This window comes from Rhipicephalus sanguineus, unplaced genomic scaffold (genome assembly GCF_013339695.2).
Source record: "Rhipicephalus sanguineus isolate Rsan-2018 unplaced genomic scaffold, BIME_Rsan_1.4 Seq1022, whole genome shotgun sequence".
NCBI classification, from domain to species: domain Eukaryota; kingdom Metazoa; phylum Arthropoda; class Arachnida; order Ixodida; family Ixodidae; genus Rhipicephalus; species Rhipicephalus sanguineus.
Genome location: NW_023614186.1, coordinates 56,917 through 84,315, shown reverse-complemented (window position 1 = coordinate 84,315; position 27,399 = coordinate 56,917). Strand labels below are relative to the sequence as shown.

Here is a 27,399-nt window from a genome sequence, read left to right as displayed (position 1 = left end):
GACACTTCAAAGTACAGTCGAACCTCGATATATCGAACGGCACGGCGATCGCGAAATAGTTCGATATATCCAGAATTCGATATAAAAAATCACGTAAAAAATGCGTCAAGAACTTGTGGAAAACAACCAACGAACCAATCGTGGTGCAGTAAATACTCACTTGAAGATTCAAACAAAGTATTTATTGTGTTGGCTTAAAATACTGAAAAAGGGTAGCCTGCTTTTTGTTGGCAATGGCGTGTTTGACGACTGCGTCCTCAACATAGTCCAGGCGATCCACAAGTGAAAGGCCGGTGCCTTCAATCGCGCTGCAGTGGCGGCGCGCAAGGGCCAAAGCGGCTACGACCTCAGCTGATGTCGGGAGCGGGGCACCATCAGCGCTTGCGGGATCCACCTCGGCAGCGTCTTCATTCGGCTGCTCAGCGGTAGCTTCGGCGACGATCTCTACATCCGTTAGCTCCGCCGTTGTACCAGTGCTGTCGTCACCTCCAACGAAGTCTTCGATGCACATGCTTTGCGGCTCCGCACCACAAAGCTCTCCAGCTTGCTCCACGTTTCGGCGAGCTCGCTTTCTTCATCTGCGCATGCCAACCCAGCTTCCTCGGATTCTTCCACTGATGCTTCGTCAGTGCGTCCACCGAAGCCCGCATGCCGAAAGCAGTTGGCTATCGTCGACTGCTTGACGTTTTCCCACGACGCCTTGAGCATTTGGATGGCGCCCAAAAGATCGATCTTCAGATCTTGGCCCATCCGGAGTCTTACAAGCAAAATGTCGATCAGCCGACGCTTGTAGATATACTTAAATGTGCGTAATGCCCTGGTCCAACGGTTGGAGCTTCGAAGTGGTGTTGGGCGGCAGAAATACTACTTCGGTGTTGCTCAGCTGGGCATCGGTGTGGTGTGCCGTGCAGTTATCGACGATAAGGCATACCTTCCGTCCCTGACGCACCAGGTCCGAATCCCACGCCTTCAGCCACTTGAGGAAAATATCCCTCGTCATCCACGACTTCTTATTCCAGGCATAAGTCACCGGAATATTGGGGCAGTTCCGCATGCACCTCGGGGTTTTAAATTTGCCAATTACAAGTGGCCGCAGCTTCGTGCTCCCATCCATATTGGCAGCCAATAGGACCGTCACACGGGCCTTGCCTTGCTTGCCCCCGTGGCACTTGTCCCCGCGAGTGTCCAGCGTTTGCCGCGGAAGCATTTGCCAGAACAGGCCCGTCTCGTCAGCATTAAAGATTTGGCTCGGCTCATACTTGGCGAGAACTTTGGGCCATTCATGATCAAGCCACTTCTGAATTTCTTCATCATTGGCGTCCTCACTCTCTCCCGACACAGTCTTCCCGACAATGTTGAAACGAGTCTTAAAACGTTGTAGCCAACCGCTACTCACACTGAAATTCTCGACGCCGAGAATGAATGCAAAGTTCTTTGCCTTCTGTTGCAACATCGGCCCCGATACAGGAATATTTCGGGCCCTTGCATCCATGAACCACTTGTGGAGACTTCTCAACATCTTCAAAAGCAGCTTTGCGTACACGCCGCGCGCCCGAGTGCTGACTCTTCTCGGCCTTGGCCTTTATGTCGGCTTTGTTTTTGAGCAGAGTACTCAATGTGCTCCTTGGTATGCCTAACCCGTCCGCGACGCTCGACTTCTCACCATTCTCAACGCGCTGGATTGCTTCCAGTTTTGCTGCAAAAGTCAGGGTCGTCCGTTCTTCCTTCGCGTCTGCAGCCATCGCTACCACACCACAACGCGCGGCAGGCCTAACACACGAGCACAACAACGACCGATGCGACGGATGCGTGCAGTGCGTCGTTGCTGCAAGGCTGCGGCGTGCGTATGCCGCTACGTTCAAGTGGCGCACTCGGCGCCATCGATGTGTGCAGCAGTCGTAAACGCCCACCGCGCTACCGCTATTTTCGAGAGTTGCGGGAAAGCTCGCCGCCTGTCAACGGAGCACGGCGGGAAAGCTCGCCGCCTGTCAACGGAGCGCGGGCGGTTTGGGGTGGCCGAGTTCGATATATCCATTATACGTCAAACTTCGTTCGAAATAAAAAATTAAAAATGCATGCGATTTCCCACGTGATATAGGAACCGTTCGATATAGGCAATAATTCGATATGTCCGTGTTCGATATATCGAGGTTTGACTGTAGTTGTGACGAGGATGACTTCTCGTGCCGAGTTATTTTGGGCCATGTTGCTCTCATGGTGATCATTAGTGATATTGCCCAGCTGAGCAAAAAGCAACTGTATATCTCTTTAATTTATGACATATCCGAAAACAAGCACACTGAGAAGAAAATTTTGAGAAATGGACACTAGGGGCAGCAACCTTTCACCTCTGGGCCCAGACTGATACTTCTATTTCTTTTCTTACTCAGTGGAGCCGCACTTCTTATATGTGAATTGTTCAAAGCTGCATTTACCCGTCATTTTTGCCATGCATGTCTTGACAGAAATATGCATCCTTTCTTCGATACATCAAAGACTTACAGTAAAAGAAATACTATCAAACATTTCCCATGATCAAGCATCCCGAAGTGTGTGAATAGGTTGATGTTTTTATTGGAAGGTGCATCATTGAATGCTAATATTTCTTGCCTGTCTGCGTTGCAAATGGCAGGGCGTTAAGGTATGTGTCGAGGTAACAGTAACCTGTCAATTTTTTTGCTTCAAGATATTCTTTTTCCACGATCTTCAGTCTAAATTGAAGGCGGTGTTATGCTCTGCACGCAGTGTTGAAAGCAGTGAAAGGTGAAGGGGTCGTAAAGTTGCGTGTGCATTATGCCAGAAGCGTATTGCAAATGTGTCATGCAGAGTCAGCTGAAGCGTAAGCGGGAAGAAGTTAAACGGCCGGGAGGCAAGAAGCCATGCGGCTGGGAGGCAAGTTACACGGCTGTAAGTGAGGGAACTGCCACTGCTGCCGGAACTGCTGCTGGAACTGCTGCTGCTGCTGTCACAACACCTGCACAAAGCCGAGACGTTGCACCGCCCGCACCGACTCGGCGCACGAGGCACCCATCTACGCTAGTTCAACCACCAAAGCTTGATGCTTGGCTCAGCACTTTCCAGGTGAGGAGTTTAAAAAATGTAGGGGTGTGCGAATATTTGAATTTTCGAGTAGTGGTTGCCTGTTCGATCGATTCGCACTGGCATTTTACTAGTCGAACAGTTCAACCTCTCAAAGAAAAATACAGTCAACGTCCGATTGAAAGTGACCTCTTCAGATTTTCAATATGCTTCACCTCATTACACTCTCGTATTGCGGCAAGTTACAGTTGAACTTGGCCAAGACACAGTCAATGTCCGATTAAAAGTGGTCCCTAGATTTTCAGTATGCTTCACCTCATAACACCCCGTATTGTGGCCAAAGCTGCCTTTCAAGCTGCGCTACTGTCGCAGATGTATTAACTAGGGGTGTGTGAATATTCAAAATTTCGAATATTTTTCTAATAGTGTTTGCTATTCGATTCGCACTGGAATTTTACTATTCGAACTATTCGAACTTCCCAAAAACACATTCACGTCCGATTAAAAGTGACTTCAGATTTTCAATATGCTTCACCTCATCACACCCCCACATTGCGGCAAAGCTGCCTTTCAAGCTCTGTACGGGCAGACAGCCAAGAGACAGTCAACATCCGATTAGAAGTGGTCCCTAGATTTTCAATGTGCTTCAACTCATCACATTCCCGCGTTGCGGCAAAGCTGCCTTTCAAGCTCCGTTACGGTCGCAAGTGTATTAACTTAGGAAAACGCTGGTTCCAGCATGGAGATGAAAAATGCAGCAGAATTGGGGGCTCAGTAATGCTGTTTGGGACCCGAAATTTGGGCAGGAAGTCCGAAAAATCGGACACTGAAGCTTTTTAGCATCCAAAATTTCAGATGTTCTTATTAGGGGTGTGTGAATACTCGAATATACAAATACGAATCGAATTCCAACTTGTCGAATAGTTCGATTTGCAATCAAATATGGAGTATTCGGTTACTCGAATATTCAATATATTCGGCGAGTCTGTTTGGTGTTACTCGAATATTCAATATATTCGGCGAGTCTGTTTGGTTGGTGGGTGAAACACATACATACTTTGAGACTGCGCAGTTTGTTCAAAACTACACAAAGTTTGAGTGTCACGAACCTGAGAGCACGCAGATTGTGGTCGTGACACAGCCGAGCCGCGAACACTCAACTAAGACAGCCTTTTGTTTGTGCCGCTCGCACCGGCTGCACTATATGTCTCACTTCCTACACATGCAACAGTTGTAGATACACTTGGAAAGAATCGCAGACTGCAATTCGTGAGCACAAAAGGAAAGCGCGCCATTATGAATTGCAAAACCATGCTCCAGGGCCGTGCAGCATTGGTTGCGTCGCGTCACTGCGCGGCCGATGATGATGATGATGATTTAGTAGTAGTGGCCCTGCCCCTTTGCAAAGGGGGAACCACTCAGTGTCGTGGCCTCAAAAAGAAAAAGAAAAAATAACAGAATCAATAAAACCACACGCGACAAAGGCAGGAGACACGCACACAACGGCCTAAGTTCCAAGTTCGGCGTACAGTTGTCCACCACTCAGCTGGCGGGCGGCACTCGCGCCACCTCTCGGCCGCAGAGCCACCCAATTTCTCTTCTACTTTCGGTAACGGGATAGTGGTGGCGCTTGTTTAACTTCTCCGTTGACTCGTCGAAGCTTTTCTCGTGAACATGTTCGTAGTAGAGCTGTGCACGGGCCGTATTTCCGAGCCCAGCCCGGGCCCGTGACTTTGTCGAAGGCCCGCCCGAGCCCGACGGCAAAGGGCTGCGAGCCCGCCGGCCCGGCCCGACATACGAAAACACAATCCCGGGCCCGGCCCGGCCCGGCCCGGCCCGGCTCGGCTCGGCTTTTTGAAGGTTCGCTGCGAAAACAAAACATCGTTTCCGGTAATTGGCATTTTATTGAGCATGTCAAATATGATCAAGCGACACACGACGAACAGTCTCTATTGCACAGATTACAAATTGTCGTGCAAAAACAGCAAGCAGTCCAACGATTCCGGCTTCAACGAAGTGCAGCGCTTTTGACCATGCAAGCGTCAGCTTGTACGAAGGCGATATACGTCGGGTCGCTTGCGCTGTCGCGTGCATTTTCACTCATATATGGGATTTGGCCTTAATCTAACGCGAACAGTCGCGTGGCGCCGTCCCTAGCTCAGGTGGTGTTACTTCTCTGTTTGTCGGAGTGCAACAGAGGCAGTGGTTACCTGCTCCCCTTTTGTTTAAAGTAGCGAATGGAAAGCAAAAGCGGTAGAGGGCCTTCGCGGAAAAGGCGCTGTATGCGTGCTGGAAAACAATTCCAGCTCATTCTCTATATTTAGGGCTTCAGTCGGGCTTTGAGCCGGGCCCAAGCCCGGCCCGGGCCCAAGGTGAATATACGTCGGCCGGCCCGAGCCCGGCCGCGGGCCGGGTCGGGCTCGGGCTTTCGGGCTACCCGGAGCCCGTGCACACCTCTAGTTCATAGTAAGTGGTGGTTAGTTAACGCGTGTGTAACCACTCCTGCGTGCGCTTTTAACTTTATCATTTTTAAATTTAATTTCATTGTTTAGTCCTCTAGGCCAGGGCATCGGTGGATGCCCGCCCGTTACAAAGGGTGGGGCCACAAATCCAATCCAATCCAACCGCTGGCTCCGCGCCGTTTGGCCATTTGCTTTATTTCTCCGGGCAATCCGAAACCACCAAGTCCCTCGCAATTGGAAACCACGCTGACGTGTCCTGCTACCAAATTGTATCCGTGCGAGCTGCCAGAAAACGTCGTCAGGCGGTCCTGCTGGTCAAGTGCGACATGAATGAAGAAACGAAAAGTGCCATTTGGAAACATTTTGTAAAGAACTCGGCCCAAGAGGCAACGTGCAAAAGCTGTGACATGAAAACTTCGCACACCATCGAGTACGACGACGCCACTTGCGAATCGCCTCAAGAACAAGCATTTTTCTTTGCACAGTGTGTTTATGAGAGAGCGGTAAGCAAGGACGACCAGACGGAGCACAGCCGCTCATCAAAAATGTGTTGAAGTCGCGCAAGGACCTATCGCAGCGAGAGAGAACGGCGATAACCACAAGGATTGCCCGAATGCTGGCGCTCGACCTCCAGCCTTACAGCTGTGTCGAAAATCGGGGTTTCAAAGAGCTGATGAACCACATGGAGCCTTTGTACAAGATACCCAGCTGCACTACGTTTTCAAGGACAATCATCCCGGAGTTGTACCGAGACACAGTCATGGCTGTGAAGGAGAGAATGCTCGCGGACTTCCAGGAAGGCGTAGAGTCGATCTCGTTGACAACTGACATGTGGACGTCGAGGTCTAACCAGAGTTATATCAGCCTCATCTGCCACTATTTAACCTCCAACTTCGAGATGAGAAGCTTTGCGATGGAAAACCGGAGTGTCACCGAGAGCCACACAGCTTGCAACATCCTGGAGCACCTGCAAGCAATGATGGATAACTGGGAGCTGCCACTGCAGAAAGTGCCAGTCTGTGTGGTGACGGACAATGCACGAAACTTTCGCGCGGCCCTTAGGGGTATTTCTTGCGTCCCAATGCAGTGTATGGGCCATACACTGCAACTAGCTATAAAGATGCCAAGGAAGAAACAGCAGGAGTGTTTGCCATTCTCAAGAAGTGTCACGCAATTGTTGGCTATTACAAACACAGTGCCCAAGCTGCGGCAAGACTGAAGGACTGCCAGCGACGAATGGAGCTCTCAGTTCTGGAACTTATTCAAGACGTGGAAACGAGGTGGAATAGTGAGCACTATATGCTCTCGCATCTTGTGCAGCTGAAGGAAGCCATCTGTTTGGAGCTGGCCACCTCTGAGACAACTGTGCCCAACCTGGCACCACAGGAGTGAAAGCTGTGGCTGGACTAGTCAAAGCTCTTGAACCAAATGCATCGGCAACCAAAGATCTTAGTGGCCACAAATATGCAACTTTGTCGGCAGTGGTACCGTTTTTGTATGGAACACAGGTGGTTCTGAAAGGCTTTATTGCAGCTGATGATGACACCTCAGAGTTTGCTAGAAATTTGCTGAAAAGCATGAGGACAAGGTTTACAGGGCAGGACAAGCAAAGGAGTATATGCTGGCAACCGCCTGTGACCCAAGGTTTAAGAACCTCTTCTGTACTGAAACATTCCAGGAAACAAGGCTCTTGGAGCTTGCAGAACTGAGTTGCAGCTCCCTCCAGAAGAAGAATCAGTGACTGTGTCAAAGCATCGACATCTACAGCTCACAAGGAGCGTGTCAGCAGTATCTGGGACAGCATTGAGAAGCTGGCAGCGTCATCAGAATGAAGACGCTCCACCGAAACAGCCAACATCGAGGAGTGCGGTACCTTCGAGAGCCCACTTGCAGCAAGGACCAAGACCCTCTAGCATTGTGAAAAGAAACAGGCAAGCAGCACTTCCCAGGATTGTGCAAGATGGCCATGAAATACATGGGCATTCCCGCAACAAGTGTACCAAGTGAAAAGTTGTTTTCGACGACTGGTAACATTGTTATGGCCCGGAGGGAGAAGTTGACCTCAGATCACGTACAACAGCTGCTTTCTTTGCATGAGAATTTGTAAACATTCGTGCTTCTTTTAAATAAACTTGTTATTTGATATTCCATTCGATATTTGGCTTTTTTTTTTTTAATTCGATTCGGTATTTCATTCCAGACTTACTATTCGGTATTTGCACACCCCTAGTTCTTATATATTGACATCTACGAGGCAGATTTGGAACTACGTACTTGAAGGGAGCAGACCCTTGTCCACCACATCAGTTGGGCTTCATCAGAAGTTCAAAAAGGAAGAGAGGCTGAGGAAATGTCATCTTTGCCTATCACGTGTAAAGTGTTGTCGGCAACTTTGGTTGCACAAAATCTTCTACATAAATACAATTCGGCCTCTACATTACCTCATTCTTGATAAGACAACTATAAAACACCACCCCGCCAGTGCTTCATCAACCTAGCGAAAAGAAACACTTTCATGTTGCTATCTCACAAGAACATACTTAGGGATTCTCTGCAACTTTTTCTGTAATTTCACTTCGAATTATTCGAAAAATGTTTGAGAAATATTCTAAAAATATACGATTCGATTTGCACTCATTTTCAATATTCAAATTCGCTTCGCACCCAAAATTTCGCTATTCGCACAGCTCTAAAAAAAAGTTGAAAGCTTGTGACAGCTATTACATTTCTTTCAGGTCAAGTCTCATCTTACCTGTTCTAGTTCTGGTGCCAAGTCCTGGCTTGGCACCGTACATTCACATGTGATATTGCTCAATTAGTACTGCATCACGGCACATTTTGCATAGGGTTTTGGAGTTGGATCTTAGTACTAGTGGGGAGTTATGTTTTATTCTGCAGTCATTTCCTGTTTCTTTATTATTTATTAGGGATGGGCGTTTCGAATATTTGAACGGATATTAATGTATTCGAATTCGCTTCGATACGAATTTAGATTATTCAAAATTCAAAGTATTCGAAATGAACGAATATATGTATTACATTTTCACCGCACGTAAACCCCTGTAAAGGTGGTTTCACTGCGGCGTCTGGTTGCTGTGCCGTGAAACAACCCATCCAGGGGAAATCTGCACTGCCGCAAAGCCACACTTCAAGGTTAAATGTACATATTTTTATAAGTTTAAAAGCGTGTTATATGGGCTTATATGCGCTAAGTATAGTAATTTTTAAATTGTACCGTATTGCACCACTTATAACTTGCACCCTACTGCTATTCAAATCTTGATACTATTCAAGGCTGCTTCCACTTCATTTCAAACCAATAAAGTGACATTCACTCATACCTAGTTCCAATCCTTAAAAATATTGTGCATGGGTCATGACAAAAATGCTCATTTTCTTAATAATATGCGGTAAATACTATTTGAACTATTCGATTCGAAATTATTCGACCAACCACTAGTCGCTTCGGATTCGCTTCGAACCTCAAATTCATTATTCACCCACCGCTATTATTTATACATTTCAAATAATAGTAGGCACAAATACATTCCCCCGACTTTCCTCAACATCATTGTCTGTTGTCTAAACGTGGCTATTACTTGCGAAAAATGGGCCGTTGAATTTCCGGTTCTCTCGCTCATGCTCAGATTAGCAACTTGTTGCTATTTTCTTATCCTTGTATCCAAGCTTTGTATTACATTTAGCCCTTCATGTTGTCTAATGTTTGCAATGCTTTGCTTGGCAGTCACAATAATGTGAGAGTTTCAAGACCATTGCTATACTCCTTTTCTAATTAATAGCACCAAGGTCTGCAGCTGTATGGGCTAATTTGCTGCTTAGCTAGCAGCTGGCACAGACGTGCATTATTTGCAAGTTAATTGAACTTGCAATTATGTTTAGGCTTCTTTACATCTCTGGAGCATCGAACCGCGCATCAGAGTGCTGTTTTAGGCACAGAAACTGTCTTATGGAAAGCATTACCTATGCCTGCTAAATGTGCCAATTTTATTCGAAATTGGTGTGTATGTAATGACCAGGATATTTTTGTCATAGAGCAGTCGTTAAAACAAAAGAAAACTTACCTCTGCGGGTATTTAATGTTCATCACAGTTTGAGATATAACAAATATGAGCTTACATTGAAGTTATACCATAGTTGTGTGTGGGTGATTGCCTTGCACATACCCGAGATTTCTGTGCAAAGTTTTATGAAACTTGCATCTGCGTCCAGTGGTTCATGTAGATTTTTATGGGTGGTCAAATATTGGGGGGGGGACATCGGGGGGGGGGGGGGGTGGGACGGTACCAGTCGAACGTTTTATTTTTAAAAACTCTGCTTAATATGGGGCAAATGTTTACAACAATTTGAATACATTGCTGACTGTCAGGAGCAGACTCGGTTCTTTACATTTGTTTTTATCCTACCTGCAAATGTGCTTGATTTTGGACCATCCTTTTGTAGCCAAGATTAAATTTGCGAGCCAAACCAAGGCACTGCACGCCTATGCTTTCCCAGAAAGTCTGCATTGCTTTGGTGGCAAAGACTGTTCGTCACAGCACAGCAAAGCTAATGTCTTGCTCTTTGTTGCCTTTTTTTTTTTCTGCTGCTTTCAGCCAGACAGTAAATATGTAGAGATGTTCATACTAGAACACTGCCTCTTTCTTCTTGCAGTCATGGAGCCATTCGGAGCGACTTGTAGCGCTCGATCAGCTGATTGAAGGCTGCGAACCAGGCCAGGTGCGTCACATGATGAATGTCATCGAGCCACAATTCCAAAGGGATTTCATCTCCCTTCTGCCCAAAGAGGTACGTGAAGCTCGTTTACCTAAGCTTTGGATCTTCACATACTATGTGAGAAATGTGCACTTATGTGAGAGGCGGCCCTGCTAAATATTGTCACTTGGTCGGGATGGTGAAGTACACAGGACACAGGCTGGCACAGTTGAAAACTTTTTATTGGGAGAACTTGTGCCCAGGAAATGAACAGTCAAAGTACAAGCAATACACACTGTACACTGATAGCGGCAATCACAGTAGTCAGCCGCTCTTAATCGGCTGACGGCACGCGTCGCCTTTTATACATCAGCGATCAAACCTTCCAGTACTGCTGGTGCTTGTGTAAGCTCCCAGATAATCTTGACTCTTTGCATCCTGTGCGTAACCTAAACAGAAGGATCTGAAACAACCGCAAAGCTTCCCAAACATTGTGGCGCGGCCTGCACCAACTGCTGCTGATAGTTGTTTTGTGGGTGATACCCGAATACGTCAAAATAAATAAATCAGGGTGCGGGGCAATATATCAAGGAGGTGGCTGTGCCTATGCACCTGACGAGTTGAGTTTTCCTTCCCTTGGTTTACAGCTGGCACTGTATGTGCTGTCATTCCTGGAGCCTCGAGACCTGCTGCGTGCGGCGCAGACATGCCACTATTGGCGCATCCTGGCGGAGGACAACCTGCTGTGGCGCGAGAAGTGCAGAGAGGCCGGCCTAGATGACGTGCAGGAGGTGCTTGGCCGACGACTATCTTCCTGCTCCGTGTCTCCGCCATCTCCAAGCTCCGTAGCTCCTATACCATGGAAGCTGGCATTCATGCGGCACCACTACGTTGAAATGAACTGGCGCTGCAAGCCCATACGAGAACCCAAGGTAGGTCGGCCACTCTGGAACAATGGGTGTTTCCCAACAACCTTGCTGTTGGCTTGCACAATTTTAATTTTAAATGCACATGTTGTCATTATTCTCAATCCAAGCATGCTGTGTGCACCGTCCATTAACGGGTGCATACGTACTTGGTGTTTGCACACTGTCGTGCTGCTATTGCAACATGTTGCTCTGTTGGTTGGCATAATTGGGTGATTGACTGGCTTTCAAGATATGGACTGAGAGCTAGACTTGAGGCAGAAAAACCACAGATTCCCACCATGAAAAGGGCCTTGGAGGCTGATAAGCACAAGGTATCCATCCCCGCAATTGAAGCTCGTTTTAAGGGGGGACATGGGTCCTGAAATTTTTTTTTAAATTCTTTGTCGATTGAGATGAAACTTGCGGAGTTTACGCATATTTGTGTGCAGATTTCAAATATGCAATTATTTTTCTAGTATAACATGTAGTTTTTAAAATATCAAACGTTTCATATGCTTTTTGGGAGCCCCAGTTTGCCTAAACTGAGAGAGTTACAAAGTAATTAAGCACATCAGAATGACCTGCAATGAGTACAGAGTGCAAGAAAACAAGAATGGATGTTCTAAACCCATTTGAACAAAAGTTATGGCACGATGAACATTCCAAATTAGTCTACTCTAAGCTGGGATTTCAGCCACGAATATTCAACATGCCACAACTTTTGTTCAAATGGGCTTAGAACATCCATTCTTGTTTTCTTGCACTCTGTACTCATTCCAGGTCATTCTAATGTGCCTAATTACTTTGTAACTCTCTGTTTGGGCAAACTGGGGCTCCCAAAATGGCACATGGAATTCAAAAACTACACATTGTACTAGGAAACAAATTGCATATTTGAAATCAGCACACAAATATACATAAACTCAGCGAGTTTGATTTAAATTGGTAAAGAATTGTAAAAAAAAGTTTTCAGGCGCAGTGCCCCCCCTTAACTCCCGTAATTGTTGCAAAGAAGCCGGGCACCACCGCATTTGCTTAGTGGCTGTGTTGTGTCATCACTGAGCTAGGAATTGTGTGTCCGATTGACAGCCCCTGCAGCCTTTTCGGTGCTGAATGCAAAAATGCTTAATGGGCCATGCTTAATGGGCCATGCTTTAGGAGCACGGTTAGGAGCCCACGCATAGTTTATCTTGAGGCCCCCCCCCCCTGCCTCGACATTCTGGTAGAGCTGTGCGAATAGCAAAATTTTGGGTGCAAAGCGAAGTCGAATATTGAAGTGTGAGTGTGAATCGAATCGAATATTTTTCTAATATTTCTCGAATATTTTTCTAATACTTCGAAGCGAAATTCCAGAAAAAAAGTTAGAGAGGATTCCTAAGCATATTCTTATAATATAGCAACATGAAAGTGTTTCTTTTCGCTTGGTTGATGGTGTTTCATAGTTGTCTTATCAAGAATGAGGCAATGTAGAGGCCGAATTGTATTTATGTACATGATATGGTGCAACTAAAGCGTTGCCGACAACACTTTACACGTGATAGGCAAAGATGCCATTTCCTCAGCCTCTCCTCCTCTTTCAACTTCTGTGGAAGCCCAACTGATGTGGTGGACAAGGGTATGCTCCCTTCAAGTCCGGAGTTCCAAATCCGACTTGTAGACGTCGATATATGAGAACATCTGAAATTTTGGTTGCTAAAAGCTTCGGCTTCCGATTTTTCGGACTTCCTGCCCGAATTTCAGGTTCAAAACGGCATAAATTGAGTCCCCACCTCTGCCACATCTTTCATCTCCATGTTCGAACCAGCGTTTTCTTGAGTTAGTACATTTGCGACCGCAGCGCAGCTTGAAAGGCAGCTTTGCCGCAATACGGGGGTGTGATAAGGTGAAGCATACTGAAAATCTAGGGACAACTTCCAATCTGATGTTGACTGCGTCTTGGCTAAGTTCGACCGTAACAGAGCTTGAAAGGCAGCGTTGCCGCAATACCGGGGTGTGATGAGCTGAAGCATATTGAAAATTTAGGGACCACTTTCAATCGGACGTTGACCGTGTCTTGGCAATGTTCGACCGTGACGGAGCTTGAAAGGCAGCTTTGCCGCATTATCGGGGCGTGATGAGGTGAAGCATATTGAAAATCTGAAGGGGTCACTTTCAATCGGACATTGACTGTACTTGTTTTTGGGAAGTTCGAATAGTTCGAATAGTAAAATTCCAGTGCGAATCGAATCGAATAGCAAACACTATTCGAAAAATATTCGAAATTTCGAATATTCGCACACCCCTACATTCTGGTTAAAATCAGCCTAAACAACATGATCTTATAAGTTGCAGGATGTTGCTCAATTTTCGCACTGTCACTGTTGGTTTTGCAGGTGCTGCGTGGCCATGAGGACCACGTCATCACATGCCTACAGTTCTCGGGCAACCGTATTGTGAGTGGCTCGGACGACAACACCCTCAAGGTTTGGTCGGCAACGTCGGGGCGCTGCTTGCGCACTCTCATTGGCCACACGGGTGGTGTATGGTCGTCGCAAATGGCTGGCTCTTTAGTAGTGAGCGGCTCCACCGACCGCACCCTCCGTGTCTGGAATGCTGACACGGGCATGTGCCTGCACACTCTCTACGGGCACACATCGACAGTGCGATGCATGCACTTGTATGGAAACAAGTGAGTGCCTTCCATCTCTCAATCGCTGTGACAGAGGTAGAGCAGGTTAAGGAATCAATTTATGCCCTTGTTGTTCGTTTATCGCTTATTTATGAGTGCATTTTCTAGCTGGCAGATGCTATGAAACCCTTCATTTTCACACACATTATTAATGTGCAAAGATCGTCAAAGTAGATTGGGTTCTTGGGAGGGAATCCATCTAAAGGTATGCTGGCAGCCTTGATTCATGGAATTTATTTATTTATTTATTTATTTATTTATTATTATTTATTTATTTATTTATTTATTTATTTATTCTACGAAGGAGTGCAAGACATGATTTCTTTGCGGTGGTTCTCTGCTCAACCTTATCCTCTGCTGAAAATTTGGCACTTGTAGCGATGTGGTATCTTCAGAGCACTTTTTGGTCAGTACAAAGTGGTGGGTGATCCCTTGTTTAAGCGTGATTTTTCACTGAAGAACAAGAGGGGTGTTTGCAATTAGACTTTAATGATTTCCATGTTAAAGTTAGCTATTTTAGAGTGACTTCAGTAATAGAACTATCGCGTGTTTGTTAGAAGTTGCATTGGCCAGTCCTGATACGCTGCTTGTGACAAGTCGCACTCCTCTAGGGGCTATAATTGCAGCTTCGACTTTTGAAATCAAAGGTCGAAGCAGCCAAGTCAGAAATCATTCATTTTATTTGTTTTCCTTTACTAAAGTGGAGTAATCTTCCTCAGTGTTCTGCTCATTAGTTGTACAATTCAAGGTTGCTTTCCCTTTCGTTCTTGCAGGGTGGTGAGTGGGTCTCGAGACGCAACGTTGCGAGTCTGGGACCTCGAGACCGGAGAGTGCCTGCACGTGCTCGTGGGTCACGTTGCAGCCGTCCGGTGTGTTCAGTACAATGGGCGCCTGGTGGTCAGTGGAGCGTACGACTACATGGTCAAAGTGTGGGACCCACGAAGAGAGGAATGCCTTCACACATTGCAGGTGGGTGTGCTCGCTTTCTACATGCACAGCCTTTCGTCTTCATAGGAACAGACTTTGCCATTAGAGGCCTGCTGCAATTAATTTTCGGATCAAGTGAATAAAAAATGCCTGGCTTCACATTATTGAAGTGTAGGGCAGCCTCTTTGCAAGGTTTTGCGTTTGAAACGATAGCAGATGTGTCGGGATAAAGTTGCAAAGGCTTTCTTTTTTGATACCGTTAACCGAAAAGAAAGCGCTTATCATTACTACTTGCCAAAAGTGAGGCATTACTAGGTGTGCACGAATCCTTGCCTTGACCTCCGAAATTGGGCATCATCAAGCGCGTGTCAGTGCCATTTAAGGGGGGACGCGGCTTTCGTATCGCGAAAAATGGCAAAAAAAATCGATTTTTTGAAAATCACATTTTCAGTTTCTGTAGCCCTTTTTGTATCCGATTCCAAAATACCTTCATCGAAAACCGCGTAGAAGTGCTATAAAAAAAATTGTTGCGCCTGCCAAGGTGGCGAAAATTATCGGGGAAATCGCAAAAAAACACTGATTTTCAAAAAATCATAGCTCCGCAACGACACCACCGGGCGCCGATATCTTGGGCTCATCGGAAAGCGCATTTCTCCATCTTCAAATTCCCCGCCGCAGCTGGCTCCTCCCTTCGAAAACAAGCGCACAAAAAGCAAATGTTCGAAGGTCGTTTCGAGCCCTCCGATTGGCCGCGTACGCCATGTTGCCCCAGCGCGCCTCGCCATTGGTCCGATGCTCGCTCCGGGAAATAGTCGTCTGCAGCTCGTGCGTCTCGAGCTCACGGCTGTCGCGCTACTTCGTGGCGTATTCGCAATCGCTCTGTGTTCACGATTAGACGATAACTTTGAACAAGAACTGCGTTTTAGCAGAGTCATTCATTGAATGACTCTGGTTTTAGTTTGGAGCTACTAGCGGAAGCTCGGTGGGATTACGATGGCGCGCCGCACTCGTAGCGAACATCGCAAACGCGCGTCTCGGACCGACTCTAGCGTTGACTCGTCGGATCCGTGGTTGGAGGTTCTGCTTATGCGTACTTCGGACGTCGTGACGAAGATGATCGCAGGACGACTCTTTGTACTCGCGACCACGCATTACGTACTTTGAAACATCGGACACCGCGGCCGGCGCGTCTACTGCTCGGAGTCGTCACTAGGCCTAACTCCGCTCACGGCGCTGGCACGCGAGACGAACCTCGAACTTTGCGGGCAAGAACGACGCGTTAGCGGACTCGCGGCAGTGTGCTTCTTCACAAGCAACGAAGCGCTTCCCCCCGTCGGCTCCTCGGTACAGCGGATGGTCATTTTACGCATCGGCAGCGGACCCCACGGCCAAGCTCATCGCGCAGCGGGCGCGCGTCGGCGTCCCGAAATGCGAGGCCAAACACGTTGCGCGCATATTTTTCGTCGCCGCACCTAGGCATATTGCGCATCGTCACCGAATGCCGCCACCCAGCACATCGCGTGCCGACTTCCCAGACAATGCGGCCGAGCACTTAGAGGTGAAATAAAGCACTGGTGATGCAATTTAGGCGCGCTTGGGGCCGTGCTTGGTATCGCCGTAAGCGCTCATGAATCATCTGAAAAAATAAAGGCCTCGCAAAAAACCATGTCCGCGACCGGGTGAATGATGAAGCGCATCGCAGGCGAGGTTTACAAATTAGCTTGACGAGTGAAACAGGGAGATGAATTCATATCTGCCCAGTTCGCGTCTTGAATAAACTGCTAAGGAATTCGTATTCCACCAATGTCTTGGCCTGTTATTTAGGAGGAAGGGATAGGTTGTCATGATGAGAGCCGCTCTTAGTATCCTATAAAAATAATTCAATGATCAATTGCAATTAAGACTGTTAATTATGTTAATGAGAGCACGATTACAAGAAAGCTGGCAAATCATCATAGTACATGGCCTACTTGCATTACAATATCTTGTTTTTTGTCATGTCTATTACACCACTTCATAACTTCGTTTAAAATTCATGCTACATGTCCTTTGTATATCAGAAAAGGATTTTAAGAAAAAAGAAAGAAAACAAAGGCACAACAGATGAAAGGCCACATGTGCAGGAGGTCCAACCTTATAAAACACGCCAAAGGTCACAATCTTCTTGTGTTTTAGGGAAGCAACACACCTCAAACTAAAGACAGGGCACTCAAGATACTGCACATTACGAAGGACTCAAAAGATTACTACCCCAGTGCCTTTTAGTGAAGTAATATCCTTGGTACAACTTTAAAAGCCGTTTTCTCAAAACGACTTTTCTTGCTTCCTGCTTCGCTTGTTCCGCTGATTTCTCACTGACCGCTGGGTCTATTTCAGTTCAGTTTTTTGTTCTCTATTCCTTGAAGCACAGTTCAGGGCGTGACATTCTTGCTTTTTCAGTATGGCCTTTTGATAATTAGCTATTTGACGAGTTGCACAAAGCCTCGATGCCTGTTGCACAGTCACCTCATGAAAAATGAAAACTAAAAAAAATTTTGTTGGCAAATAAAAAAATCTAAGAATGTCATGCCCGCAATCAGACATCTTAGAATGCATAGCACTTTGAACGAGTTTCCTATCTCATTTTTTAAGCGAGTCAGACTCGGAACAAGAGCAGAAGGTGAAATATATTGTACATCAAAAAGTTGTAAAGATATATTCATGAAATTTTTACAGTAGCATTAAAAAAACATTTCAAATAAGTGTGCCAATTTTCATCAAAATCCATGAAGAAATAAGAAAGTTGGTACCAAAAGCCACGTCCCCCCTTAATGGTCGCTAACCAAACAGAAAAAAGATAATGACCAGTCCTGAAGCTTTGCCAAGGGTATCAATTGATATTGCAGACATTTGACGTATTGTTTTTAGCGATGTGCTATTCAATCTTTCGACTTTTTTCCGCACTTGCAGGGTCACACAAACCGGGTGTACTCACTGCAGTTTGATGGGGTACACGTAGTCAGTGGCTCCCTGGACACGTCGATCCGGGTGTGGGATGTAGAAACGGGTGCCTGCCGGCACCAGCTCATGGGTCACCAGTCGCTTACATCTGGCATGGAGCTTCGAAACAACATTCTTGTCTCAGGAAACGCCGACTCTACGGTCAAAGTCTGGGACATTGTGACCGGCCAGTGCCTGCAAACTCTCGCTGGTGGGTAGACTCTTCTGGCACTTGGAAGCCTTGTGTTTAAAACAGGGTGTCTACCGACCGGGAAAACCGGGAATTCTCAGGGATTTTGGGTAGTCTGGAAATTCTCAGGGAAAACTCAGGGAAACTGTGCTCCCATCAGGGAAAATCCACAGTAACTTTATTGAAAGGCAACGAAAGTCGCGGTAGCGCGGGCTCGATATTTTGTGAACGCATTTTTCAAATCGAACAGCTGGTGCGGCTGCGGGGAAGTGGCGTACCTCGATGCTGTCATCGCCTTCGGAGCGGTGAAGTGGGAGAGAATCCGGCTAATGCGTGGCATGCGGGAACCATGAACCACGACACATCGTATCGCGCAATGTTGTCAGGGTGTTCTGTGACTGCGCGGTGTAGTTTCTCACGTGTGCTGTGCGTTAGCGCCCGATATGGTGTTTTTGTTATCGCCGCGTGTCAAGTAACAAGCATGATTAGCTGTAGAAGCAGTAGCAGTAGCGAGCTTGAGTTATCTTGCAAGCGATCGCGATCGTTCAGGAAGCGGATGTCTTCGATAAGGCTGGTATCTGGCAAGCGATCCCGATCGGCAAGAAAAAATCACAGCATATCCACGGAGTGAATGATGATGAGTGGGCGAAGCTGCGGAGGTTCATCGGTAAACCATGAATCTTCCGTGAATTCTGCCCAGTACATCATCACCGACGTGAGATCGGGCACGTTTATACTAAAGGTTCGATGAGTTATGACGACTTGCAGCTCACTTTAATTTTACATGTACGCTGTGAATTTTCATTGTTTAGAAAACCATTGCTTTAGAAAACATCTGGCATCTTTCGTTAAGCAGCTGGCGTCTTTTCGTTTTGCTTTAGAAACATCTGGCGTTCTTTCGTTTTGCTTTTAGAAAACATCTGCCGTCTTTCGTTGGTTTATTTCATCAATCAACGGCGTTTTGAACAAAATTTTTATTGTTTAATCACGCACAGGAGAAATCTCACCAGGCACTACCTTGGAGGTAAACAATGGCTGCTAATGGGAATGAGAGACAGAAGTCGGCTTTTAGCTAACACTTACACTTCTACTTCTACTAACGTTTCCTACTGGAACATGCCAATGGCTGCTAATGGGGAATGAGAGACAGAAGAATTCGGCTTTTAGTTAATGCGCACGCTGCGAATTTTTTATTGTTATACAACGCACAGGAAAAATCTCCCACCGGCACCACCTTGGAGGTCAAGATCTGGTACTAGCGTTACGACTGGTTACGCACTACTACGACTACGAGGGACGAACGGGTGCCGCCTTAAGGAGCTTCGCCCCTAAAAAGACAACGCTTGTTGGCTGTTATCGGAGAGCTCACTCGCTCTGATCCCGAGCTTCAAAGATGCTATATTTAGGACTCCGTGAAGAATAGAATAAATTTCCAGGCGAGAGCTAGCGTAACTAACGGGCCCATTCACAGCAAGTGAAAGCTTTTTTCTTTCTTTTTTCCCGACCAGGGCACTGCTGAAACAAGTTTTAGGCAGTCGGCCGATATTTTTGGGGGCTGCAGCTCGCAATTACAAGCCACACCACGTGGATGTTTGCTACAAAGCCGAATTACAAAACTTTTCAGAGCCAAGGCATAGCGGCGACCAAAATTCGCGACACCAGCACGGGTCCCATTTGCTCGATTCGGCGCGCGATGTTGGAAAACAGTAACGTTTCCACCATAATCGGAGGTGCCGTAATTCAGGCTGTTGCCGTGCTTCCATGCGATCTGAGCCCTCAGCTACCGTATTTACGCGATTCTAAGCACCCCCCCGATTCTAAGCACCCCCCCTGTTTTCACTATAAATATTTTGGAAAAAAGTTTGCTTGCGAATCTAAGCACCCCTCTTTTTTATTTTTTTTTTTTCCTTTCTGCGAACACGGCGCAGTCAGGGCCGCCAAGCGCGCCCTCTAGTCGCTAATCTCGGAAGCCGCCATGTCGTATGTTGCTAGGTTCACACAAGAGATGGCGGCACAAGAGTCGGCAGCAATCCAATCCGCAAGTCCGGACAGGTTGCACTGGCTTCGCGGTGGCGGGTGGCGTGCTTACGTTTCTTTGTCAGTTGTTCGATAGCCCTGACATCGGTCAAAATGAGTGCAAAGAGGGCATCCTACAACTTGAAGTTTAAGCGTGCTGCGATCGCGTTTGCCGAGGACAATGGCAACCACAGTGCTGCTGCAGAATTTGGCGTGGACCGAGCCTGTATCATCAGGTGGAGGAAGCAGCGGGACCAGATTCTCAAGGGCGCCGCGACTCGCAAGAAATTCACGGGACCGCGCAAGGGCCGACACCCCGAACTCGAAGAGGAAGTCTGCGAGTTTGTTCGCAGCGAAAGAAGCAGGGGCTTCGCTGTCACTGCCGATGCCCTACAGACAAAGGCGATGGAGATCGCGAGGAGAATGGAGATTCCCCGCGCCGTGTTCCGTGCTAGCCGTGGCTGGGCGGAGCGCATGATGCGAAGGAATGGATTTTCTTTGAGACGCCGGACCACGATATGTCAAAAGCTGCCAAGTGATTTTGATAACAAACTCGTTGCTTTTCAGCAACACGTGCTGGATCTCCGCAGATTAAACAGCTACGATTTCGGCCAGATCGGCAACGCCGATGAGACGCCCGTTTTTTTCGATATGCCGAGAGCATGCACCGTTAATGAGGTAGGAGCCCGGGAAGTGAGGGTGAAGACTACAGGGTATGAGAAGCAGCGTGTCACAGTGATGCTGTGCATTACAGCTGACGGCCGCAAGCTTCCGCCCTACATTATTCTGAAGAGGAAAAACATGCCCAAAAATGAGTGTTTTCCGAAGGATGTCATCGTCCGAGTCCAGGAGAAAGGATGGATGACAGCCGAGCTAATGGAAGATTGGATCCGGGTTGTGTGGCAGCGGCGCCCCGGGGCACTGCTTGGGGAAGCTTCAGGTACGCGGTCCATGCTTGTCTTAGATGCTTTTCGCGGCCACCTCACCCCGGATGTGAAGACCAAGCTGCAAAGAGCAACTGTGACTTGGTCGTGATTCCAGGAGGCATGACACCAGTACTGCAACCCCTGGACGTTTCGGTGAACAAGCCGTTCAAGGCCCACCTTCGACAGGAGTACGAAGAGTGGGTCCGGAACCCCGAGCGAAAAAAAACACCGACGGGAAAGTTGCAGAAAGCGTCCCCGTCCACCGTGGCGACATGGATTTCGGACGCGTGGAAGCGAATCAAAGTCGACGTTGTCGCGAAGTCGTTCAAGAAATGTTGCATCACGAACAACCTGGACGGCACCGAAGACGATGTGCTGTGGGACACAGAGAGTGACGGGTCGAATGGTGCGACGGACTCGAGCGGTGCGACGGACTCGAGCGGTGCGACGGACTCGAGCGGCAGTGATAGTGACTGACCTGATACACAAGTGGTGTGTTCACTGTGTGAACCTATTTTTCTTTTCATTGTTTTTGAATTAAAATGCGATTTCTCGCGTCAGCCTCGTTGATATGTTGTCGCTAAAGGGGGTGGGGCTGTGCGGTCATTTTTCGATTTTTCGAATCTAAGCACCCCCCCTAACTTTTAATATCGCGATCGTGAAAAAAAGGGGGTGCTTAGAATCGAGTAAATACGGTATATTGCTTTTTTTTTGCGATTGCAATTATATAGACACTCCGACGCGAATTTTTTGCCTTCGCCATGATCTTCCTTATCAAGTCCAAATCGCGATTACATCACCCCGCGCGTCGTATGCTCCATGCGCGAGTGAAGGCGCGCGAGCGCTGCCGACGAACGGGGCTTAAGCAGAGATTAAACGAGCCGACCGTCTCGTTCGCGCGATGGGCACATGGAGATAGGAGCCGGCGGGTTGGGGAGGGGGGGGGGGGCTGCGTGAGTTCGACAGGAAGTGCGTACTTTGTACCAGCGAGCGTGGTCGCGTGCGCCGCGGTATCTTTAGTGGGGATCAGCAGATGGCTCATACCTTTGTAGGTGTTGTGCTCTAATTGCAAAACTTCCGTTGAAGCCATAGCAGTGGCGGATCCAAAGGGAGGGGGGGGGGCGTGGCGGCGATCGCCCCCCCCCCCACCCCCCCACCCCCCACCTTATGCCAGCCCCTGCCCCCTCCCTTCAGTGCTTGTCGTCCACCTCCTTTGTCAGGCTGCCTGTTGAGTTTGCCCCCTTTTTCAGGTTGCTTCGCCTGCCACTGCCCAAAAGGGGTAAAGAGAATCTTGTGCCTGCTCTCTACCTCTCTCATCGCTCTACCTTTTCCTGCTTCCCTATGCACATTTAGAACGAAGGCTCTTAGGCACCGCCATAATCCCCTCTGGGCAGTTGTAAATATGCGTGACCCACCAAAATGCACTGCTGAGCGGGGGCTTCAGCCTTTGTACCCCCCCCCCCCCATTAGGTACTTGAATCCGCCCCTGAGCCATAGATAGGGCACTTCTCTTAGTGCAGCGGCCTCGTTTCCTGAAGGAGCGAGCTGCTAGCTTATGTTCATATAAAATTCCTCTTTGTTGCTATCGGATTTACTATTTTACTCTCGTGGTGAAACTGCGACTTTTTTTCTATCGTGGGATGGTTTTCGATGTTCTGCGTTCGTGGAGAGCAATGGTTCGGCTGGGAAACAAGGTAGCAAAGCAGAACAAGTGCAATTCCACAGTGCATTAAACCCGCATTGTTTCGTATTTACATGTGACACTTTGGCAAGGCATCGAAGGCTCAACACCTCAAGCTGCACCTCAGGCTCAACAAAATTGATTTTTTTTTCACACAAAAATAAAAAAAGATTTTTTCATGTTGCCATATCAGTCCAGCATTCTTGTGCCATTTTCAGTTTAAGATTATCCTTCACTAACTATGCCTTGCATGAAAGGTCAATTTCAGTTTAACGAAGTTTCGATATAACGAAGTGAGTTGCCGCTTTTACGAACTTCGCTATATTGAGGTTTAACTGTTCTATGTACTATTCAAATGGGATTAAGTCGGTTTAATTTTCTAACTTGCGTATTAGAGAGTGACATCACCGAGCAATATGGTCTCTACCCATCTTGACATAAAACAAAGTTCTGCTTCACTCAGGGAATTCTAGCAAAAACACTCAGGGAAAACCTGGAAAACTCAGGGAATTTAGAAAAGTCAACTCGGTAGACACCCTGTTAAAGTAGGGGTGTGCAAATATAAAAATTTTCGAATACGAATCGAATACGAATACAGTAAAATCTCGTTACTACAAGCATCAGATTAACGAAATTTTCAGATTACGAACTTTTTTGAAATCCCCGCCAAAATGCCCATATAGCCAATGTAAAAAACTTTCAGTACTATGAATTTCAGAATACCGAATATTTCAGATTAAGCATGCAGCCTCACGTGTCCGAGAATCGACGCAAGCGATGTGAGGTGCTTACAGCCATTTAAATTTCCATATGTTCAAAACTTCACGTCCAAAGACCTGCATTGCCAACAAAATGAGCGCAGGAAAAAAAAAAACGAACAAGAGAAAGTGCCATCGCAAAAAAAATCCACGCATATCCACGAAGTGAATGATGAAGAGTGGGGCGAAGCTCGGATTGTTCGGTAACCGTGAATCTCCCGTGACATTGCCCACTCTTCATCGTGTAAATGAGTGACAACACGTGTGTAGAGTATATACATTTTATTGGTCATAATTCGTATGTGTGTTGAGTTCTGGATTCCGTTTTCCTTTCATTATCACTGCTATATGATCCGTGAAAAGTAGAGCCAATGGTTCTTCGATCGAATCTAACCTGACGTTGGCAAAGACAAGGTCTATGCACATTCCCCTGATGGTTGTTGGCTGTTTACAGTCATACAAAATGAATTGTAGAGCGTATCGAGACTTCATATACTGCACAAGCCAGTCGTCGGTGATGTCAATGTTAAGTCACCGACTAGCACAAAGGGGTTGTTCTTGTACTTTGTTTCATAATCGCTCATTGCTAGATCGATGTACTTTTCTACGTTGCCTCGGGAGAGAACCAGGTATACTGTCAAGACGACGGTTCCGTTGAATAGTTTTTGCAGCGTGTTCTCCATTGGGAGAGGGTGTGCACCACAGCGTGCTCTCGTGCATTTTTTTCTGCAGCGTCCTCTTGTGTTTTTTTTTGTTTTTTTTTTGTTTTTCTTGTCACAGATGTTTTTTTTCTTCAGTTTTGATTTTTGTTCAGTTTCGGTACACCCTCTCGTGTATTTTTTTTTCACAGATGTTTTTTTTTTTTCGATTTTTCGATGTGCTTCTTGTATTTTTTTCACAAATATTTTTTTTTTCAGCTTCAGTTTCGTGTACCGTGACGGACGCGGACAAGGCTAGGTCTTAAGGAGCTTCACCCCTAAAACTCGCCGACTCCGTTTTAGGCCACGACGATTATGCGCATTACAGAGAAACTATGTCGAATTATGACCGAAATTTCACGCATTGAACGGTACTGATCGTTCGATCTCATGGGCGCGCACTCTGTGTCCCAAGATCCAAGACATTGCTATGAAATCGCGAATCACCATTCGAGTTCTTAAACATGCCACCCATGCCCTCATTTTCATTAACGGTATGATTTCCTTCTTCTCAAGTGCAGCCAACGCAAGAGTTTAGTTGATTCTGTACCAAACCGCAACTTTGATTGCCCGTGACCGCTACCGAAAAGGCAGCCAACACTGATTAGGCCTAGCCTGCGGGCTGACATGTTGTCGCGGGAAGTTTGTTCAAGACAACATGAAATCAGGCGTTGAAAAGATCACTTTCAAGCACTGACCCAAGAGCAGCGCACATGATAAGAAGTTCGGGTTTGCAGCCAGGAGATCAGCCGCGACAAAAGCCCGCTAAGCTTGTGTAAGTCCGCGTATTGGCAGCAAAGGCGAAAGCTCGCGTCATGAAGCCAACGATTTACACACGAGGTCGCAAGCGTGATATACATTGCACTCTACAACGACTCTTTTCCCGACAGTAAACTTAAAGCACACTTGATGTGGACGCGATCGCAAGTTCCATGCAGAGCGCGCGCAGCCGGGTAGCAGCTGGAACTGCACTGGCACTGGTGCAAACAAGGCTTCTCCGTCGCCTAGGCAACCGCCCTCCTCCCTTACTCGGCGTGCTGCTGCCGCAGTCTTTTTTCTTTTCTTTCACCTCCCTCCGCCCCTCGTTCATTCACTACGCGTCCTCTCCTCCTTCGTAAAGCGCCACCGTATTTGTCAGAAAAGTTTTTCCGGCAACCACATAATAACCAGTCTTTCATCTTGGGGGACTGCACAGTAAGCGGCGTGCATATACAGTCAAACCTCGATATATCGAACACGGACATATCGAATTATTGCCTATATCGAACGGTTCCTATATCACGTGGGAAATCGCATGCATTTTAATTTTTTATTTCGAACGAAGTTTGACGTATAATGGATATATCGAACTCGGCCACCCCAAACCGCCCGCGCTCCGTTGACAGGCGGCGAGCTTTCCCGCAACTCTCGAAAATAGCGGTAGCGTGGTGGGCGCTTACGACTGCGGCACCATCGATGGCTCGAGTGCGCCACTTGAACGTAGCGGCATACGCACGCCGCAGCCTTGCAGCAATGACGCACTGCACTTGTGCACAGCTCCTCCTTGATAGTATCGCCAGGCATCCGTCGCATCGGTCGTTGTTGTGCTCGTGTGTTAGGCCTGCCGTGCGTTGTGGTGTGTGTAGCGATGGCTGCAGGACGCGAAGAAACGGACGACCCATGACTTTTGCAGCAAAACTGGAAGCGATCCAGGCTGAAGGCGTGGGATTCGGACCTGGTGCGTCAGGGACGGAAGGTATGCCTTATCGTCGGTAACTGCACGGCACACCACAACCGATGCCCAGCTGAGCAACATCGAAGTGGTATTTCTGCCGCCCAACACCCTTCGAAGCTCCAACCGTTGGACCAGGGCATTATCCGCACATTTAAGTCTATCTACAAGCGTCGGCTGATCGACATTTGCTTGTAAGACTCCGGATGGGCCAAGATCTGAAGATCGATCTTTTGGGCGCCATCCAAATGCTCAAGGCGTCGTGGAAAACGTCAAGCAGTCGACGATAGCCAACTGCTTTCGGCATGCGGGCTTCGGTGGACGCACTGACGAAGCATCAGTGGAAGAATCCGAGGAAGCTGAGTTGGCATGCCGCAGATGAAGAAAGCGAGCTCGCCAAAATGTGGAGCAAGCTGGAGAGCTTTGTTGGTGCGGAGCCGCAAACAATGTGCATCGAAGACTTCGTTGGAGGTGACAACAGCACTGGTACAACGGCGGAGCTACGGATGTAGAGATCGTCGCCGAAGCTACCGTGAGCAGCCGAAATGAAGACGCTGCCGAGGTGGATCCCGCAAGCGCTGATGGTGCCCCGCTCCCGACATCAGCTGAGGTCGTAGCCGCTTTGGCCCTTGCGCGCCGCCACTGCAGCGCGATTGAAGGCACCGGCCTTTCACTTGTGGATCGCCTGGACTATGTTGAGGACGCAGTCGTCAAACACGCCATTGCCAACAAAAAGCAGGCTACTCTTTTTCAGTATTTAAGCCACACAATAGATACTTTGTTTGAATCTTCAAGTGAGTATTTACTGCACCACGATTGGTTTCGTTGGTTGTTTCCACAAGTTCTTGACGCATTTTTTACGTGATTTTTTATATCGAATTCTGGATATATCGAACTATTTCGCGATCGCCGTGCCGTTCGATATATCGAGGTTCGACTGTACATGGTCTTCTATGGGATGGTAAACGGCAGTCGAAAAAGACTGCATTGTAACCGGTCCTGCACTATAAGTGGTTACGTTACAAGCAGGGATGCAACAGCTGCACCAATTGCGCCAATTTGATACAATTTCTTATTATTGCGCCATGTTGAGCCAAAACCATGAAATTGGTTAAAATTGCGCCACGCTGCGCCAAAATGCCCGACCAGCTTAAAGTTTTCTCAGTTGCGCAAATTTGAGCAAGAAATGGAGGCCGCGTTGGTCATCTGCAGTGTGGGCATCGTCATCCAATACAGACGCGCAGACCCTAACCCTAACCCCTCGTGAAAAAAAAACTCAGTTTCACCGCAAGGACAAAGCAATGAATGCGATAGCAACAATTATTGTAATGTTATACGAAGTGAGGTTCGCAGCAAACTCTTTTGTATCCGATCTCGCGTAACTCTACAAAACGTTGGTGTAAGAGAATACGGCCGCTCCAGGGAAAGATGCTCTTTCTGCACAGTGTCTTCACATTGAGAGCGCAGCACGTAGCAGGATATACGAGCTGCCCGCTGATGGCTGCCGAGATAGCGCGTGCGCCAGCGATCGCGACCGCGGCCTTAGAATCAAAGTTGCTACACGAGCGACAGCCCCCCCCCCCCCCCCTCTCGCGTCTTTCATGCTCGTTCAAGACGGGCGGGTCGTTTCCTCTGTGCTTCGATGGCAGGCTTCCCGAGCGGAGTGGTGTTATCGCATGTGCCCTCCGAGTGACGGAGATGGGCTGGCTCGTTTGATATCTGC

General features: G+C 47.5%; 1 protein-coding gene across 1 annotated transcript in view; it reads left to right on the top strand.

The window, feature by feature from the left end:
* Positions 1-27,399, top strand: part of LOC119375920 (F-box/WD repeat-containing protein 7-like) — a 40,209-nt gene that overhangs the window by 8,793 nt on the left and 4,017 nt on the right. The window contains 6 exon segments of the mRNA XM_037645944.2: positions 2,827-3,081; positions 10,173-10,307; positions 10,862-11,146; positions 13,495-13,790; positions 14,564-14,759; positions 17,667-17,907. Coding sequence (XP_037501872.1) covers positions 2,827-3,081; positions 10,173-10,307; positions 10,862-11,146; positions 13,495-13,790; positions 14,564-14,759; positions 17,667-17,907 — 1,408 coding nt within the window.